Source organism: Bombus pascuorum, chromosome 8 (genome assembly GCF_905332965.1).
Source record: "Bombus pascuorum chromosome 8, iyBomPasc1.1, whole genome shotgun sequence".
NCBI classification, from domain to species: domain Eukaryota; kingdom Metazoa; phylum Arthropoda; class Insecta; order Hymenoptera; family Apidae; genus Bombus; species Bombus pascuorum.
Genome location: NC_083495.1, coordinates 13,216,483 through 13,234,871, shown reverse-complemented (window position 1 = coordinate 13,234,871; position 18,389 = coordinate 13,216,483). Strand labels below are relative to the sequence as shown.

General features: G+C 36.1%; 2 protein-coding genes across 4 annotated transcripts in view; one reads left to right on the top strand and one right to left on the bottom strand.

The window, feature by feature from the left end:
* Positions 1 to 18,389, top strand: part of LOC132909612 (xaa-Pro aminopeptidase 1-like) — a 45,896-nt gene that overhangs the window by 18,992 nt on the left and 8,515 nt on the right. The window lies entirely within an intron of this gene.
* Positions 11,842 to 16,997, bottom strand: LOC132909614 (esterase FE4-like). The gene is made up of 9 exons (XM_060964535.1): positions 16,779 to 16,997; positions 16,144 to 16,432; positions 15,870 to 16,055; positions 15,512 to 15,711; positions 15,053 to 15,221; positions 14,458 to 14,624; positions 14,244 to 14,388; positions 13,964 to 14,096; positions 11,842 to 13,884 (listed from the first exon to the last, which is right to left on the bottom strand). The coding sequence occupies exons 1-9, from the start codon at positions 16,968 to 16,970 to the stop codon at positions 13,722 to 13,724; spliced, it is 1,644 nt and encodes a 547-aa protein (XP_060820518.1). The 5' UTR covers positions 16,971 to 16,997; the 3' UTR covers positions 11,842 to 13,721.

Here is an 18,389-nt window from a genome sequence, read left to right as displayed (position 1 = left end):
TCTGCGATCTACAGATACCGACATCGCGACGATATTTGAAAATCAATAATTCGAAATTATTTGTAAATTATTATCCAAGATTTATCATCCGGGATTACTCTATCCTGGAGTAGAATTTGGAAATAGCAATTGATTAGAATCGATCGATATTTGGTATCGTATGAAATATCGATGGAAATGTTTAGTGTTGGATGTCGAATGCAAGTATTATCTGTATTTAGATGAAAGATAATTCTGTAATTAGGATGTTGGAATTAAGAAATCGAAATAATTTTTATTCTACGATTAAATGGAATACGTAAGATGCATTGTACAGTGTCTTTTTGAAATATTAAAAATATTTGATGTCATAAAATATACGCGGAGAAGAGTCTAATGTTTAGACGTTAAATTTGAAATGTCGTGTTTAAGCGTAATTTTATATACAAAATACTGAAATCAAAAAGTCATTGGAGTAGCCTTTTAAAATTTAAGTTTAAAATATTTGCCATGGTTAATAGCGAGCAACTGATACAAACTCTTAATCGACACTGTACGTAATAAAGTGTGCGTACGCGCGTCTTGCGGCCGTGTGTATTTATATATGGAACACATAAGAAGTAGTCGGGCCCTTTGAACACTCTCTATGGGGGCTGATTCCTTGGTAAGGCCACGCATTACCCCTCAGGCCCTTCGATCATTCCTGTCCTTAGAATACTTTAATACGCTTTTCACATTCTATCAGCTCCAACACGCAACGTATAATCGCGTTGATTTTATTTTTTATTATTGATCGAATGAAATTATAAACCGGGAAAAAAGCTGTATTTCGATCGGAACGTGTTATGTTCTTCAGGTAAAAGAATCAAGATACATATATGACATCAGCTATAATTATGTCGATACGCTAATAGGTTTCACGTTTGAATCTAAATAGTATTACGTTTATTGTTAATCTTATTTGAAATTTATAACAGCGTTCGTTTAACTTTATTAATAAATTATAGTTATAATTGTGCGTAATACGTAAAATACTTAATTTACGCGCATTGCAAAATTCACCATAATTGAACAATACTCTATGTAATTTTTACGTTTATATGGATCAATGGTACGGATTAAATGAAATTTAAAACGGAAAAATACTGTGTATAACAAAAAGTTACCGTCATTACTCTCTTCGTTGTATCATAAATTAAATTAAATACCTAAAAATAATAAAGATAGTTGTAAAATTAAAAAAAAATATATATATATATTCTTCGATACAATTCACTATGTATTGAGAACGTAGCGCAATTTCCAATACTTCCGTTGCACGAAACACAGTTATACCAGAGATTTAATTAACGTAACATAAAAACATGTGCGTATCGAGGAAAACGATTTGCAATAAAAGTGAAGTAAAAAAAAAAAAAGCGAATGATACGGCTCATTCATTCATCGGAGTCACGAGCATTCGATTTTGCCCGCGTCGTCGCGCAATGCTACTCCCACGCCTCGATCTCCTTTACCTGATACTTTCCTGGTAAAAATTCTCGTTCTCTATTGTTCCACCCTAATTAATGTTCGCAACAACAACGCCCCTCGTCACGAGACACGAGCTTCTTTCAGTCACATGCGTCCCTGTTACCTCGCGCTGTCACTTATCCAATATCCGTAAGCAAAAAATGGTCATTGACAACGGCCGGAGTAAGATGAATGGGTTCCTTCGTAGTACGCACGTGTATATGTCGTGTACGTGCACAACGATGAAAGGAACTGTTACAAAGGCATATATATACGTAGGAAACTTTCAAACATTCTTCTAAACATGTTAGATAGTTTTATATGGATTTTTAAATAGCGTATACTTTTGATGAACAAATTAAATTTTTGTGTCGATGCCTTTGGGTTTCAGAGGCGAAAAATTATCATTAAATGCTACCTGACTATACTACACGCTTACATGCGTTATATAAATGTTGTGATGGTAATTTTCTATTATATTAGTTATATTTTCTTTAAATATAAGTAGAACGTATTTGCAACGATTTAGTTAAACTACATTTTTATATTGATATTTTTGAGTTTCGATGGTATGAAGTTAAATGTTATTAAACGCTATTCGATTGTAAATAGTACGATATGTTGTAAAATATTAATGTATGTTAACATTATGTTAAAGGCATTCTAATCTCTTACAGCATAAAGTCGAATATATTTTTAACGCATTAATACAATTACGTTCCATCGATGTGAAATTATTAAATGTCGTTTATGCATTGATATGTATATTAGATTACGATTTACGAAATATAGTTAATATACAGTAACTTTTTGTTTCCTTTGAATTTAAAGTCAAACAATAAATCCTAAAAATCCAATTCCTAATATTGCATAAATTATTCTTAAATTTCCAAATGTTTCTTTTTCTCCTCTTTCGTTTATAATAATTTGAGAAATTAATCCAAATCCAGGTAAAATTAAAATATAAACTTCTGGATGGCGAAAAAATCAAAATAAATGTTGATAAAGAATTGGATCACCTCCCCGTTAACTTGAAAATTGAACGTAATAAATATTCGTAAGAAATACAGAAATTCGCGATCGATGAAAAATCGACTTACACGTATCTTTATTGTTTATTTTTCATTGCTATCATTATTCTTTATATATTATTGTTGATAATATTCCTATCTATTTATTACGATATTTTAATATGAAAATTACGATTCCAATTGACGATTTTAACGTGGAAAACGCGTACGATGTGTATTTAGCGAATAGTAAACCAAACGTTATCATCATTAATGCAGGAGGGTTTCTCCCTCGTAAACGAGTTCCAATAAATTATATCATCGAGTGGGAGGTTAATGAGAGCGCGTCGAACAATCACGTGACTCGATAATCGAGCTTTTTTTTTTTAAATACAAAATGTCGCATCGCGTATCAGGTTAGCAGGCGTCGAGTAGGTAAACTTTACAAATGTAACGCGACCAGCTTATCGGTAATACATCGCTGTACCTTCTGTTTTCCTGTGTAATTGCAAACTTTACTTTGTTTACAACGATTTGTTGCAATCCTCGTTGCCAAGAGTACAAAACCGCAATTGGTGCAACGCCCCAGCTTCAGCGCCGATAGGCCTATTTTCCTCCTACAATTTTACAAAACATCTTCACCGTACCAACTCTTGTCATTTTTATAAAATTTATAAAATTTACAAACGTTTCCGACTAAATAAAGAATCGAATGATATTAAAATCCAAAGGTTTGATAAAAAAAATCATCGCTAATATTAACATAACTAAAACATAGAACGAATTACAAAGAAGCACGTTATCGTTGTTATCGTTAACTGCATAATATTTTCAAACATTTATTAGTCGATATAGAAAAAAGAAAAGATTACGTTAAAGTTCAAACACCCGACGAGAGATAATCGTTAACAGATTTAACAGATACGGTGGACCACAAGGAATCAGCTAGTCGCCGATTTTTTGTAAATGATATAAAATATCAACTATTGCAATAAAGATTAAACATTTAACGGTACCATCGATCGTGTGATTGTGGCGCCGATCAAAATCACATTCAGGCATGTTGTTCTAAGTTTCTAGGTTCCTAATAGTCGCGTGTCTCTTCTGTTCTAACCCATTTCTTTCCATGAATGGCGCTGTTCCCGGTTCTTCCTGCCACCTGCTTCCCACCATGTGCTTTTATTTGGAGGTGGCTCACCCCTTCGTTCTCCACGTTCGCCACGTCATGATCGAACATTAATTCATTGAAGCGAACGAGAATGAACTCCCGCAATGTTGATACTCCTCTAATATCACGGCAACGTGCACAAGCCACCTCCTTACCGTCATTTAATCTGTTTGGCAAGGCTCGTTCGTTCGCTTTTTAAGATCGAGGAAACATTTGGTCGCTATCAGTTTAAAGATTGTCAGAGGCGCGACCGCTTCCACGCCGCTTCCCTTCCAGCTACGTCGGCTGGTGGATATCAGAGAAGCTCGACGATGGACGTTCGGTGCTTGCGGTCGGATTATTTTTATGGAAAAAATAAATTTGGATAGGTCAAGAAGCGTTAGTTCTTCTTTTGGACAATGCGAGCTCGAGGATCAAATTTGTAGAAACTTTTCGGACGAAGTTTTACAGCTGTTCGTAAATATTTGTTGAGATTACAAAATTAGACGAGGACCTAGCGTTTCTTTCTCTTTAGGGTTTTGCAATGGAATTCAGATAAAATGAGATTCAATAGAGAAATCTCGACCCGCGCGTTCTCCTTTAGAAACATCAAGACGTTCGTTATTACTATCCAAAAATTAACTATTCTATTTCACGCAAATGCATGAACTTTGTGAAGAATACTATGCGCTGTAAGCTACGAGTATCCGTTTTTTCAAATAAAGCTTCAAAATTCAGTAAAAGGAAATAAGTATTTAATTCTCAACAATCCGCAAACACCCACACTACTTGTAGAAGCGACGACACAGCGATACATACACGAACATAGTCAGCATACCCGCGACCAACCTACCCACTATACCCATAAGTTTCACCGTACGGCACCGCCATAGAAACAGACCACCTGTAGCCATAGAAGTTCAGAAGCCAGCTGCGCGAAACCCCAACGCAGGGAAGCACGTAGTACTAGCGGCAACCAGTCAATGACTGTTTCGTGACTCGTTGAATGAATATAACGGGAGCAGCCACCCTCCCAGGAGGGTTGAAAATTACCCCCTGTGACCTCGTGCTATCCTGCTACCGAACCGCCCTTGTTTTCCAATAAATACAAAGTGTGCGACTCGTGCGAACCGCGCGGCGAAACATATTCGTCCGATTTACCACCCTCGAGGCGAGGGTGAATCTAATTCCTGACGTGCTCGCGAGCCATAGAAAACCGATGGACAGGAACGATTATCGAAAATATTGGCCAGACCTTCTGGAAACGATGACAGCCTGCTCCATTTCCGGTCGAGTTTCCATCGAACGTGCGAGAGCGCTCGCGTTCGATTTATCGATTCTCTTCCCGTGGTAGACACCACAGGAAACGAAACCTCTAGTTCTCGTATGCATCCCCGTTCCACGAACCAATCGGGAATTCCTATTCCCGATCGTCGAGCACCCTGTATTTATTGGTTATCGAACTCGTCGATACGCACCCCCGTGCGTTTGATGAACTCTCGATACTTCAAGTTCTCTCAAGATATTTGCCCCGACGTCGTTTATCTTACGACGATCGCGTCTTGCACTGGTCGAGGCTGGAACACGCAGAGAATGGGGGTAGATAGGCATTGGATCAGCGATTGTATTTTTTCTTTTTTTTTTTTTTCTTCTCTTTTTCTAACAACTTTCTTAGCGAAACGAGGAAGACGGAGACGGCGGAACAGTCGGGTTACAGACTTGGCTGTACGGACTTTACGGCGTGCGTGGTGTTTGAGGTGGTTTCGAAACACTTTTCTTAAATTTTACGTTGTTTCGTGTGTGGCTAATGACATTTTTTCAGTGACAGGATTGGGAATATATCAGGAGTTCTCGTCAAGCGAAATTGAAGCTTTTCTGTTAATTTGTGTTACACGTCTTGGTAAATTTGTCGTGTCATACTTGGGGTCGTTTTGCGCGTGTGCTTTTAACGGGATAAGGATATCCGAGTAATTGAATGATCTTTGGTTTGTTGGAGACATCGAATATTTGTTTGTTGGGTTCTAATTATTTTAATATTGAGATATTCTTATCGGAGGATCATTACTCCTATTAATGGTCCTGTAACCCTGTTCTAAAGGTAATGCCATCGGCAAACCTCCTTGTCGTATTAGTTTCCAATAATCCTCGTTTTCTTCTCATCCATCTGCCAATGGATTCCTAGGTGTTCGATAATTGAGTGGATTTCTTAATCATTTCGAATAAAGTAAATATAAAGTTTCCCAAATGCTCTGTGTAATGTTAAACACGCTGTTAAACGACTTAAAAATGTACCAAAAATTAGTAAATGTAATAAATATTCGTTAAAAGTTTCGTTGCAATGGAACATGTTCGTAATTGGAAAAGTACCACGATGTTTCTCAAGTGCCAATGCAAAAGCCAAAAATTTGCACGTATACGTTCTTTCGAAAACTTGAAAAGCTTTAGAAATTCATCTCGAGTCACGTGTATCCTACCACAGTTGCTTTATCATCGAACACCGATAAACAAACGTCGAACGGTACTCCTTTGGAATACGCGCACTCTCAAAACTCTGATGAAACACCGACTCGCCAGAAAATCACACTGAAAGACCTTAACCCTGTTGTAATCCTAAATTTTTACATCGCAATTTTATTTCCACCAATAAGAAGATTTTTAACGTTTTAAGAAAATATTTCGCGCGAAATTGAAACAGGAAAATGGCACGTTTCGATAAAAAGACGCTTGTTCCGTATTTTCCTCAAAATCGACGTACCTTCTTCGATAATTAAAAAAAATACAGAGAGTCAAAATTTAGCGAAAGAGCAGAGTCAGAAATCTTGCAAAATCCACCTACTCGAGGGAATAAACAAAATCAACAACAAAATCGAGCACGATCCATCGTCCATGTTTACGCAAACCACAAGCATGGCGCTGCCGCGTCGACGAGCAGAAGCTCTCCCCGACCACAGGGTGGTTTCACCCCTCTTCGACGTGGCGCATGGCATCCGAGGTCCCCTTCCAGTAGCTCTAGAGGTGCAGATGACCTCCATCGACGGATGTTCGCCTGGCAGGGTGGCGGGCAACGGCGACGCTTCGTCCCTCGAAAGGAGCCGATAAAAACCTCCGGAACATCTTTTTCTCCGACCGACTTTCGACGGACGAACGCCTGGAGACAGGCGAGAAACCTTGAACAGAAGGATCGGCCACTTAAGCAACTGGCCATCTCACTACGGCCAGGATCGTATGGTGAACGAGAGGATTCGCGCGGCGGGGTGTCACGGATCGGCCGCCCCGATTTATGAAGTCTTTTTACGCGCGTCTCCTTCTTCGTTTTTCCTTCGACCTTTTTTTTCGTGTTCCCTTCGACGCCGCGAACGTGTGCACGCACACCAATCCCGGGTTATCGATCTCCGCCGATGATGGCTGACAGCGCCACCGCCAGCCACCCCCGTCGCGCGCATATTTCCACGTGCTGCATATCCGCCACCAACTCGCCGCAACGCAGTGTTTATCACGACTGACGCGTTCACGGCTCTTCCACGTATTGCAATTATTTCTGTCTACCTGTTTCACGTTCTTTAATTTAATCGGGTAATTATAGGTTTGGCAATGAGAGTGGTTAGATGTACACAATAGCGAGCTAAAGGATGATTGAGCAGAGGAATGCGAGTTTGATCGGTTGTTTCTGGCTTTAGTTTCAGACTATGTACATATCGTAATCGGTAATGTTGGATGATGGACGATACAGAGCAACATTTCCCTTGACCCTGAACCGTCTCGCTCATTATCTTCTCAGCTGTGCGTAGTATAGCACGCACCGCACGCATAAGGCTACGGGTACAGCGGATGTACGTTCTGACGAACTGCTGCGATGAATAAAACATCTGAAAACTGAGAATACACGAAAAATGTTGGGTATATTTATAGACTCGATTATATCTACATAGAAGTAACGAGACAAGCAAATGATGTACGGAAGAATCGGAAAAGGATGTTATTTTTCAAGTTATAAAGAATTTTATTTCAGAGGAGGATGCCGATATCAATGAATCGGCCGATGGAGCTTTCTCCGTATCTAACTCACAGTTCATGTTTCTGACTCTCAAAATTGAGTAGACGAAGAAATTGACACAAGATACGAATAGGGTATGGATTACGTCTTTTACTTCAGAGTGATGAACACGAAGAGTTGCAAATACAATCTTCGAAATTTACGTTAGAACGTACTATTTTAAGTATGTTATCTTCTTGCAGCAAACTCGTACGAGGTTTCAAATGCTTCGTGAAGGAATAAATAGTCCGGAACAGATGTCCAAGTTAATTAAACGGTTATAGAATCTGGCTTTTTCTTTTCCATGGTCGTTAAATCTTTCAGTCTTCTTATAACGAAACGTAATTTTACTTACTCGTTTCTTTAAAAGTTTAATCCAACGGTGTAAGGAAACAACGTGCACCAATTGCAATTGTAATTCCGTAGATTCCGATTACCTGAATAAAAAAGATAAATTTATGAAAATCGGTCGTTCGTTTCTTAAGAATTTAACGTTGAAAAGTAGAACCGATCGGTTCAGCTCCCGGAAGGTTCATACGAAGAAGAATTCTTCCGAGAAATAGGCCGAGAATCGAAGGAGTAGTTCGAGAACCGAAGAAATAAAAGATTAGAGGATCCGAGTAGAAAAACAACCCTCGTGAGAGTGAACCTCGTTCTATTCCTGTTCTCCTGTTGTAAAAAGCCTCGAGCCATCCCAAATTGGAGCCTGTTTGACCGTGAAGTCAATATACGTACGTCCCTGCTATGATCGAACAAAGAGGGATACTGGGAATTTTTTATGTCGACACTTTCTCGAACGCATAGATCGCTGATCCAACATTCCTCCTTTCGTCTGTCAACGAGCTTGTGAATCTGATAAGACAAGGCGACAAACAACGACGATAGAGGTAGAAACGTCGTTTCCTCGAAGGAAAACGAACAAACAAGACTCGATGACAGCTTCTCCGTTTGTCTCGAGCGAAGGAGAAACAAACACGAAGAGGCCGCTGAGCGAATGATTCGATAGAGGTAGCATACGAAACTCGGAACAAGAAGTCAAAGGATACAAGAAAAGTGGTCCGGGTTAAATTACGAAATGTTGAGCTTTTGTGTTACGAATACCTAATACGTAGGAGCTGAAGATAATCTCGACGATCTTCCAGATGTAACGAAAGAAATCGCGCGTATTAAATGGCGTTTCGAGTTGCTAGATTATCAAGATCATTTGCTTTAAGTGAATAAAAGTTAACGATTGTTTCTGTTAGTTATATTCTTTTTGTAGATAATCTCGACGATCTTCCAGATGTAACGAAAGAAATCGCGCGTATTAAATAGCGTTTCTAGTTGCTAGATTATCAAGATCATTTGCTTTAAGTGAATAAAAGTTAACGATTGTTTCTGTTAGTTATATTCTTTTTGTAGATAATCTCGACGATCTTCCAGATGTAACGAAAGAAATCGCGCGTATTAAATGGCGTTTCGAGTTGCTAGATTATCAAGATCATTTGCTTTAAGTGAATAAAAATTAACGATTGTTTCTGTTAGTTATATTCTTTTTGTAGATAATCTCGACGATCTTCCAGATGTAACGAAAGAAATCGCGCGTATTAAATGGCGTTTCTAGTTGCTAGATTATCAAGATCATTTGCTTTAAGTGAATAAAAGTTAACGATTGTTTCTGTTAGTTATACTCTTTTTGTTAATTGCATCGTTATTGCTTCCGGAGAATTAATTTCCAACAGAGTTGCAAGAAATTTGATACTAAATAATTGCGTGATTTAATAATGTAGAGATCCGTTCAATATTTTGGCTCTTAAATCGGTCTAAAGAAAATGGGAAACACGTTTAATCACTTGGTTGAGATTCTTTGTTAGTTTCACAATTAAGTATCTCGTAAGGGTTAATTTTTTGTATGTTCTGGGATAAGATCTGTTAATATGGGTCTGTCTATTTTAGTACTTTGGCTGCAGATCGACATAAAGGAATTTTACAAGAAGTATTTTACAAGAAGCGGTTAGCTTTTCTTGAAGCTGCGTCACGAAATACTTAAGTTTCCAACGGACAGAATCACAGAAATCGACGATCGCTTCTGTCGTATGTTCTGCAAAGAAATCGGAAATTGGATACCAAATATTTTTGTGAATAACGCACACCGATAAAAATTTGTTAACACGGATGTGTCCGTGTCTATACTTACGATACTCCATATTGATAGAGAGAATTTTATTTCTTCGTTTTACGTAATTTCCTTTTCTTCGTTCTAGAAAATGTGATAACAAACTGCATAGTTTGTTTCGTATATAAACCTTACTAACAATGTACAAGTTACAAAATACAATTATTCCGGAATATAATATTAAACTGATACGAAGTAACGTGCTCCGTATAAAAATTGGTAGAAACTCGATTGCGACTTGAGTATTCACAAACTTAAAATGAACCGTAGAAGTACAACGATAAGAATGAGTCGCCTGTATGTAGGCGTAGATATAGATAGATATGAAGCTTGAATTACTATAACTGTCGGCGTACCTCTTTAACTAAAATGCTACCCTATTACGATGGAAACACGAAAGTGAGTGACGAACAAATACGAAACATCGACCTAAACAGTCTCTACTGGCACGGAAAGGAAAACGCATTTTTTGTTGCATTTCCCGTTTTCTAATGTTCGGTTTATTTATACCAGTAATTGCATCAGTTAGTACAGTTAGCATTAATAAGTTTGCGTACAGTTATTCCTTCAATAAGAAAATGGCTTCCATTGATGATACTTGCGGCTACGAGACTTATTAAACAACACTCGTTAATTCTGCGTATAAATTGATCGTATAGTACGAAATATCAAATCGATAGTTCAATATTAAAATATAATTTTTTTAAAAGATAGAATATTTAATCTTCCATTCGTACAATTTTATATGATTATGGAGGTGTGAGTGATCGTAAAATATTTCTGTTAAAAGCTAAGTTAGTACTTTACAATGACGTACGTAAGGATAAGGAGAAACGTGTGATTATTTGCAATTAAAAAGTAACTTGGTCGGATCTACCCTCTGTACCATATACTACCCGAATATATCACACAGGTTGCCAACATTCATCCACCATTGTAAACGTTCATTTTCTATGTTCTTACTATGAGCACACGCATATAACATGTTGCATCCTCGTTTATAGAATATCTAGAACATCGTCAATTTACGGTACTTGTCAATAAATATCTACGTATTAGACAACTTAAAAGCTCAAAATAATTAGGCTTAACTGAACAACATAAATAACTTCTAAAAGATCGCGGGAGTATTAAATAAAACTTATTTAAAGACAGATTTCTTGGAGAGATATACTGGATAAAAATCGTACGACTCATTAAAGAGACAAAAGTTCCACCGTTAAGAAGATAAAACTTCATCGTCCTTTTAATTGTAATTCGATATAACTAAAAAGACTTGTAAAATTATTTGATTATACTTCTTTAAGGAGACGTGCTTGATAAAATTTCTGTCGTTAATTAAAAAAGAATCAAGGTTGGTTCATTGAACAGTTAAAAATTCGTCTATTTAATTGTAATTGACGGTTTTCCCCGAGTGAAAACATTAATACATAATTACTCGGAGGGAAATTGGAGGGAGAAAGAAGAAGAAGAAGTGGCATAGCTCGAGCAATCAAATTGGTCCAGAGATTGTGTAAGATGAAATAAATACCTGCTGTCTCTGCATGACAGCCGGATTAAGAGATGTTGAAGATCATCTCGGGAAACGATTCACTGTAGCAGCATCTCGATCATCTGTTCTCGCAGGCTCGAGGTCATTCGATTGCTCCACGTCCCTCGATAAAATCGAATGACTCTTGCGATGAGAATCGGCGCGCAAATTTAAGTCTCTAAACTGCGTTCCTTCTCGTTCGTCTTTCTATATTCCTAGAAAACTACCGTAACCTTGCAAAATAAAATATAATATACATTGACGAATGGTAATATATTAATTATCGAGACTTTCGAAAGAAGCGGAACTTGCCTAATTTTTCAAATAATTATATTTTCAGTGATAAAATGTCGATGTCTTGGAAACTGTAGATCTTAACGCGGTTTCCATATTATATACTTTAATCTAATTGGTAATATTACTTTTAACCGAATAATTCGATGAATAAAGAAACGAAAATCTTTTTAAATCTCTGTGTAATCATTGATCATTGCTTTAATATTACACACAACGTTAACACTTCTACCTTAACTATTGATAAACGTCTACGAAATAAGTAACTTACAGATGTAAAATAATTAAACGTATAATAATCGTACGTAACTGAACAAACCTGTAAGTCTAATACAATTAAATTATCTATATCTTAAAAAATTACCATGTACATAAATATCAAGATACACCAAGTTTTCTAATTTCTCGTTCCTAATCAAATAATACAAAATTACTGTGCAATAAAATCTATTATCTCTTATACTTACGTGTATATACATATATATAATGTATTATATGTACACACAAATAGTTAAATAATTTTTGTAAGATAATATGTCGAAGATATTCTTCGTAAGAATCGTAACCGATTCTCGCTTCACGCGTCCTTCGTCAATCAATGACTCGTGACGCCTGATTGTGAATGAGATAGTAAATCGTGTACTTTACGCCTTACGCTACGCTACGAACGCGCGTACGCGACCATGTGGCGTATGGTGTAACTTGAAACATTCTAATTCCTCGCTTTTCTGTACTCCTGATACAAGCGAAGCACAAAAGCGAGTAGTGGTATTCACTTAAATTGGATATCTCGAGTACCCGGCTACTCGAACACATATTCGATTTTATCTCGAGATAGTTCTCGAGATAATATAATTATAGGCTATTGCCTACAATTCTATCATAACCACTACCTTATAAATAGACCGGATAAAAACAAAAATGGGTATTACCCGAAACACATCGAGTAACAATGTCTGTCTATTAATTACAATGCGTGTTACTTTCTCTAATGGACATTTGTCTTCCTGTACTAGTTTTCCGAATAACAAAATTTCTTATGTTCTACTCGACAGAGAAAATTCGATGTATCGCAAGAAACGCAATTTCTCTGTCCAATTTTTAAAATCGAAACCATCATTCGCAGATAAAATGTGTTAGCATCAAAGATAATTTTACCGTAGAATTTAATATCTTCAGCAGTGTCATCTCTTTTGAACGTTTAAATTTCTGACATCTCCAAGAATATTTAAACACCTATCCCTCAAGAACTCTCGTGTCTTCGTGACGATCTCTATGCAATTTTTGTATATGCTACGTAAGATTTCCGCCCGATACAGACGTGCGATTTGCGACAAATCGCGGCAGCGGCAATGGATTGGAAGGACGAGGAAATACATGCGTATGTATGCTTTATTCGTGAAACAGATGAACTTTATTTCTCTGTTCTTCCAACAGCACCGCAACCGTGTCGTACGCGTAAAATATCGCTCGTCTGCACAGAGCCTTAGCCAAACGCTTGGTTCGCAGACGGCCGAACGCACGTTTCTGCTAGAACATGGGAGCCTGATAACTACAGAACAGGAATACGAGTGGTGAACCAATAGCCAAGAACGAGGCGAGACGAGAAGAACGCGGAATGGTGCTCAGTGAATGGAAAGTAGGAAAGTGTAGTTTGATAACGTGGCCTGGGGACGTTTAAACGTGTTGGTGAGACTGGATTATAGCGAGTTTAAAGCTGTGTTGAAACGGCACGTTTCGAAGCACGAAGACAGAGATCGTTCAATGGAAAGATTCATCTGAATTTTTGTTTATTTTCTGTTTGATCTTTTAGCTATCTTTTACCGCTATTTGTCATTCTTCTCGCGTTAAGCGATATATGCACCTAATGAATACACAAATAGAAAATAATTTAACGAAACCTGAAATGATAAACAAGGAAACAGAGATGTTAATGAATGTTAATTGTTACAGTAAAATATTGTATTTCATGGTGTCTTAATTAAATTATAGCTTTCGTTATATCGAATATATCGAGCGAATAATACTTATCTGTGTACATACATACACGTACATTAAAGCATTCATAGCACGGCATTTTTATACATCTTCTTCCAATAGTCGTGTCTATCTCTCATTAGATCTTTCTCCATTTTTAATTCTTGATTAATGTTAAGATAATTATCGTCGCTGCCCATTGGTTCCCAGTTCACCGTGACATCTCCATCTAATACCGACGTTGGATTTCTGAAGATTAACGTATAACACATATGATCGATAATTGGTAAATCATAATTGAATTAAAAATATAAATGTAATTACGAACCTATCTTTTGCAAAATTCGTCCATAATTTGGTCATAATATTTGTCATTTTCTCAGCTGACGAACCTGGTTCTGGTAAATTCTTAAAAAAATTGGAATAGAACAGGTAGCCCAAATCATCGCCATGCGCAACACCTGCATTCAATAATAATGAATTATTAATAAATAATTAGCGAATTAATTAATTAGTAGATAGATGGTTAATCGTAAATATTTTAAAAGAAGATACAGATATCTGAGTTTTTTAATTTTTCTATGATTTCAATAGGAAAAATAATTTACCGTCGCTAACACCGAAGAGGCTTTTCATGAAACCAGTTGGTGCTTCGTAGGAAAATAAATATTCATAAATGGGAGCCGAAATCCGATTTTTCATAATATCGAAGGATAACAATACTCCAGCGTCAAAGTAAATGTCGCTCATCATCTGTAAAATATACCCGCTTTTAGAAAATAATAATTAAAAAACGATTTCGTTTGAGAAATCTGTAATTACTTTGGTGTATTCGTTCAAGTTCTCCTTTGACACTTTCTTGTCGCCAAAGTAAAATTGCTTTACGCTCTTCCCAGCTTTTTCCTTTTCATTCATATCGGTGATATTCAAATCTTCGGGTAGAAATTTCTCTGCTTCAATGTTCAATACACCGATACCATCTATCATCACTAAAAAATTCAAATAATATTCGTGACTGGGCTGTGAATTTTTAGATTACTTGCTTTAATGATGAAGAAATACACCGTATTTGAATGATCTTGTACGGAATTAGGAAATGTAAAAGTGTACAAAATTTTTCTGCATTCATGGGAAATTTAAAGATGCAAAAATGCATAGAATTTTGATTCACTTATGTGGCAATTTAAATTTAGATATAAAATATCTATAGTAGAATATTTATTATAATGCCTAATCGCATTGATAACTATGTATTTATATAAAAATATGAGTTTTTCTAACAAATACCTGCACTCTTACGAGTGTGAACTGTTTAAGAGTTTGAAATGTTGGAAGGACGCAAATGTATTTCTTAAATAACTTTTATCAGGATGTGTAATTTATACAGAATATGAATTTAGAAATGAATATCACATACGTTGCGCCATAAATGCACATTCATCGGCGACAATTCCGGATATTACAGGCACGTCCGCTATCCTTCCGTATTTTAATAGGGACCAAGGATCAGTTGGAAGGAACACGTCCTGTCCCAGGTCAACTTCGATAGATGGGACGAAAGCTTGCGAGTGTCCAGATAGGCTGTTCTATAATTCCATAAAAATCAAACATTGTTTACTTCTATCTGAGTCTCTCTCCTCTCAATGCCAAGAAAAAGAATTATGATAATAATTCAAAATCAAATTAATTCATTTAATTCAGAGATTGATGGACAATTCAATATTAATTTATACAATCTAATTCAAAGTCTAATTTCTATTTCTCTCTTTCTTTTTTAAATGCAGGAAATATGATCGTTCGCGGAATTATTCAATTATAAAAAAATAGAAGGATAAAAAGTAAAATAAAGATCACAATATTTTTATTAATCGGATACCTGATCTTTCATTATTTCATTGCTGGCTGCGATGATATCTTTAACGTGAAAGTCGCTCAATTTGCTAACTAGTTCCGCGGAATCTGTCGTATGTATACCAAGGGCATCTCCCAACATGAAGGCCTGTTCTCTTGGATTATAAGTTATCGCCCATGGATTAAGAACTGATCCACTCTGTTGTATAACTCCACTAAATAAACCTACGATATTACAAAATAGTTCAAATTACTAAATAACACCTAACTTACGCCTCTAAAAAGTTACCTGCTCAGAAAAGAAACTTTCAAAAATGTTTCAATTGTATGTTGTAAATATATTGAATATGTTTCTAAGTATGCGAAATGGGAATTTTCACTACCTTCAGACATGGGAGATAGCATGTGATACTGAACAGAAGCTCCACCAGAGCTATCGCCGAAAATAGTAACTCTATTCGGACAACCACCGAAGAAATGTATGTTATCCTTCACCCATTTCAACGCCATAACTTGATCCTTCATCCCGGCATTTCCAGGAGCGTTTTTATCTTCCGTATTCAAAAATCCTACAATAAATAGCAATTACATAGTAAATATCGTAAGCAAAAATTTTTAAAAACTGCCGGTCATTTTAACAAAGTTCATTACACTTACCAAGCGCTCCGTGTCTAAAATTAAAGGTAACAAGCACAACATCGTTCTCGACCAGAAAATCTGGTCCAAACAAAGTATCGTCTCCCGTGCCACCGTTCCAGCCACCGGGATAAATCCATACCATAACAGCTTTGCGAGCTTCCTTGTCCAAAACTGGGGTATAAACGTTGAGAAAAAGACAATCCTCCTCACCGATTAGACTTTTTTTAATCATACAATAAAATGGACACGGAGGACGATGCCTGGTTGCGTCGTACACTCCTTCCCATGGATCGGCCGCTTCTGGTAACTAAAATTTGTAAAAATATTTGACAAACACTCGAGTTTTAGGCATAGATATCTTATAAATTGTAAAAGCCTCGTTATATAAATATTCTAAAAATTCTATAGTTATATAAATACTGTTACAATCATACATGGAACATTTAGCTACTTATTCTTATAAATCATGTTAAATTTTGTAAACTAACATCAAAGTGGATATCAAGAAATGAAATTTTATTTCACAGATTAGAAACAATTTTATAAAATTGCAAATATTAAAGATAAATTGAGGCATTGGATATCCGCAGGTGTAGTAAAATCTATTGCAAGACAAGAAATTGAATATGTTCCTACGTATTATCTTTACTTACCTGAAACTTCTGCGCTCCAACATTCGGTTTCGCATAGGGAATACCCTTAAAACTATAATACGGCTTGTTGTGCAGAATAGTTTCGGTTTTCAATCCCTTCAAGATCCCTTGAGGAATTTCCAGTTGCACATCCTGGTCGGCACAAACCCAAACAACCACGAATCCACAAAGCACAAACTTAGACAGCCACATTTCTAACTTCTGGCCAGACTCGAACTTAGAACGTCGCTTATATACCTAGAGTGGATAATTCTGCGGAGAATACCAGATATCCTTTAAAAGGACAGAAAACACGGAAAAATAGATTACATAAACAACGTGGAAACGTGATCGTGATCGAGCATGAGCGAGTTTTCACGATTCCACACAGGACAGATTTTTTTCTTGTTTGTCGATCATAATAATAGCAACGACGATGATTTTTCGGATAGCTAAGTATCGGATATCCTGAATTTATCCTAACCGCTGACAAGTCATCGTCCATTGTATGCGAGCGAAAAAGCTTCCGGAATTATCGTGGAAAACGAACGAGTCTGTACATCGACTAAATGTATGTTTTCAACTGAAATGTCATTATATTATGCAGAATTTCGCAATTAGACACGCTCGTGTAACCAGGCTTTAGAAGTTATCGTGAGGAGGGATGCTAGCGAAAATTATATAATATTTCAAATCTTCTCTGACGACCTTACAAATCATTTTCTCATTATAATTGCTTAATTTCTTAATATTTGGTAATTTACTTTTAAATAGTCTTCTAATTGATTGTAAGTATACAATTATGTCAAGCATTATATGTAGTCGATTATTAGCAACTCTCAGTCAGTTAAAATCATAAATTGAGTTTTGTAATTTATAGAGAAGATTCGGTGTTATTAAAATGTTAATGTTTGATTAAAAGTTGCTAAACTACCTTTCATGAAGCAAATGTCATTTTAATCATTTCTTCATTTTTAATATTTAAAGACCACAGAAGTAAAATTACATTTTTGTTTTTCACATGAGAACGATTTTAAAATCCAATATTCTGTCAACTAATCGCATATATTACCGTAACTATCTTCTCATTAAATTTCATTCCGAGATTCTCTTGAGAAATATTTACATCAAAAAATATTGACTTCGATAATCTTAAAAAATATTTATTTCGAAAGTATTGGTTATCATATTTTAGGTATATTAGACATATGTTTTTCCAAAACAGTTAACAGATTAGTCATCTATTGCTAAGATTCATATATCTTTGGACTGAATATGTTATTGCCCTTTTTAACCATATTATATCAAGATACACTCTTCAAACAATCTAATAACATCAAAATTAAAAAATCAACAAAATTCTATTTATTATATTTTCCTCTGTAATCAGTATTTATAAATATATGTTTAAAAAAAACGTATCTCAATTGCATAAAACGTGCTATTAACCAACTACAATTTATGATTTATAATTTCTTAAAAGGCAAGTAGTCGCCTAAGCCCTTAATGTTCGGAATTAGAATCTAACAACTATTTTCGTTACTTACATAAACCCTCATACGATTACGATTCCATCAATATCATACACGTACGTGAAAGACACCATATAATTTTATCTGAGACTATCATTAA

Bases quoted from the DNA above. Each gene is read 5' to 3' on its own strand.
- LOC132909614 (XM_060964535.1), bottom strand. From the start codon at position 16,970: ATGTGGCTGTCTAAGTTTGTGCTTTGTGGATTCGTGGTTGTTTGGGTT. The intron at 15,222-15,511 runs GTATCCGATTAA...ATGGAATTATAG, and splicing joins ATGAAATAATGAAAGATCAG to AACAGCCTATCTGGACACTC. The intron at 14,625-15,052 runs GTATGTGATATT...TGAATTTTTTAG, and splicing joins ATGTGCATTTATGGCGCAAC to TGATGATAGATGGTATCGGT.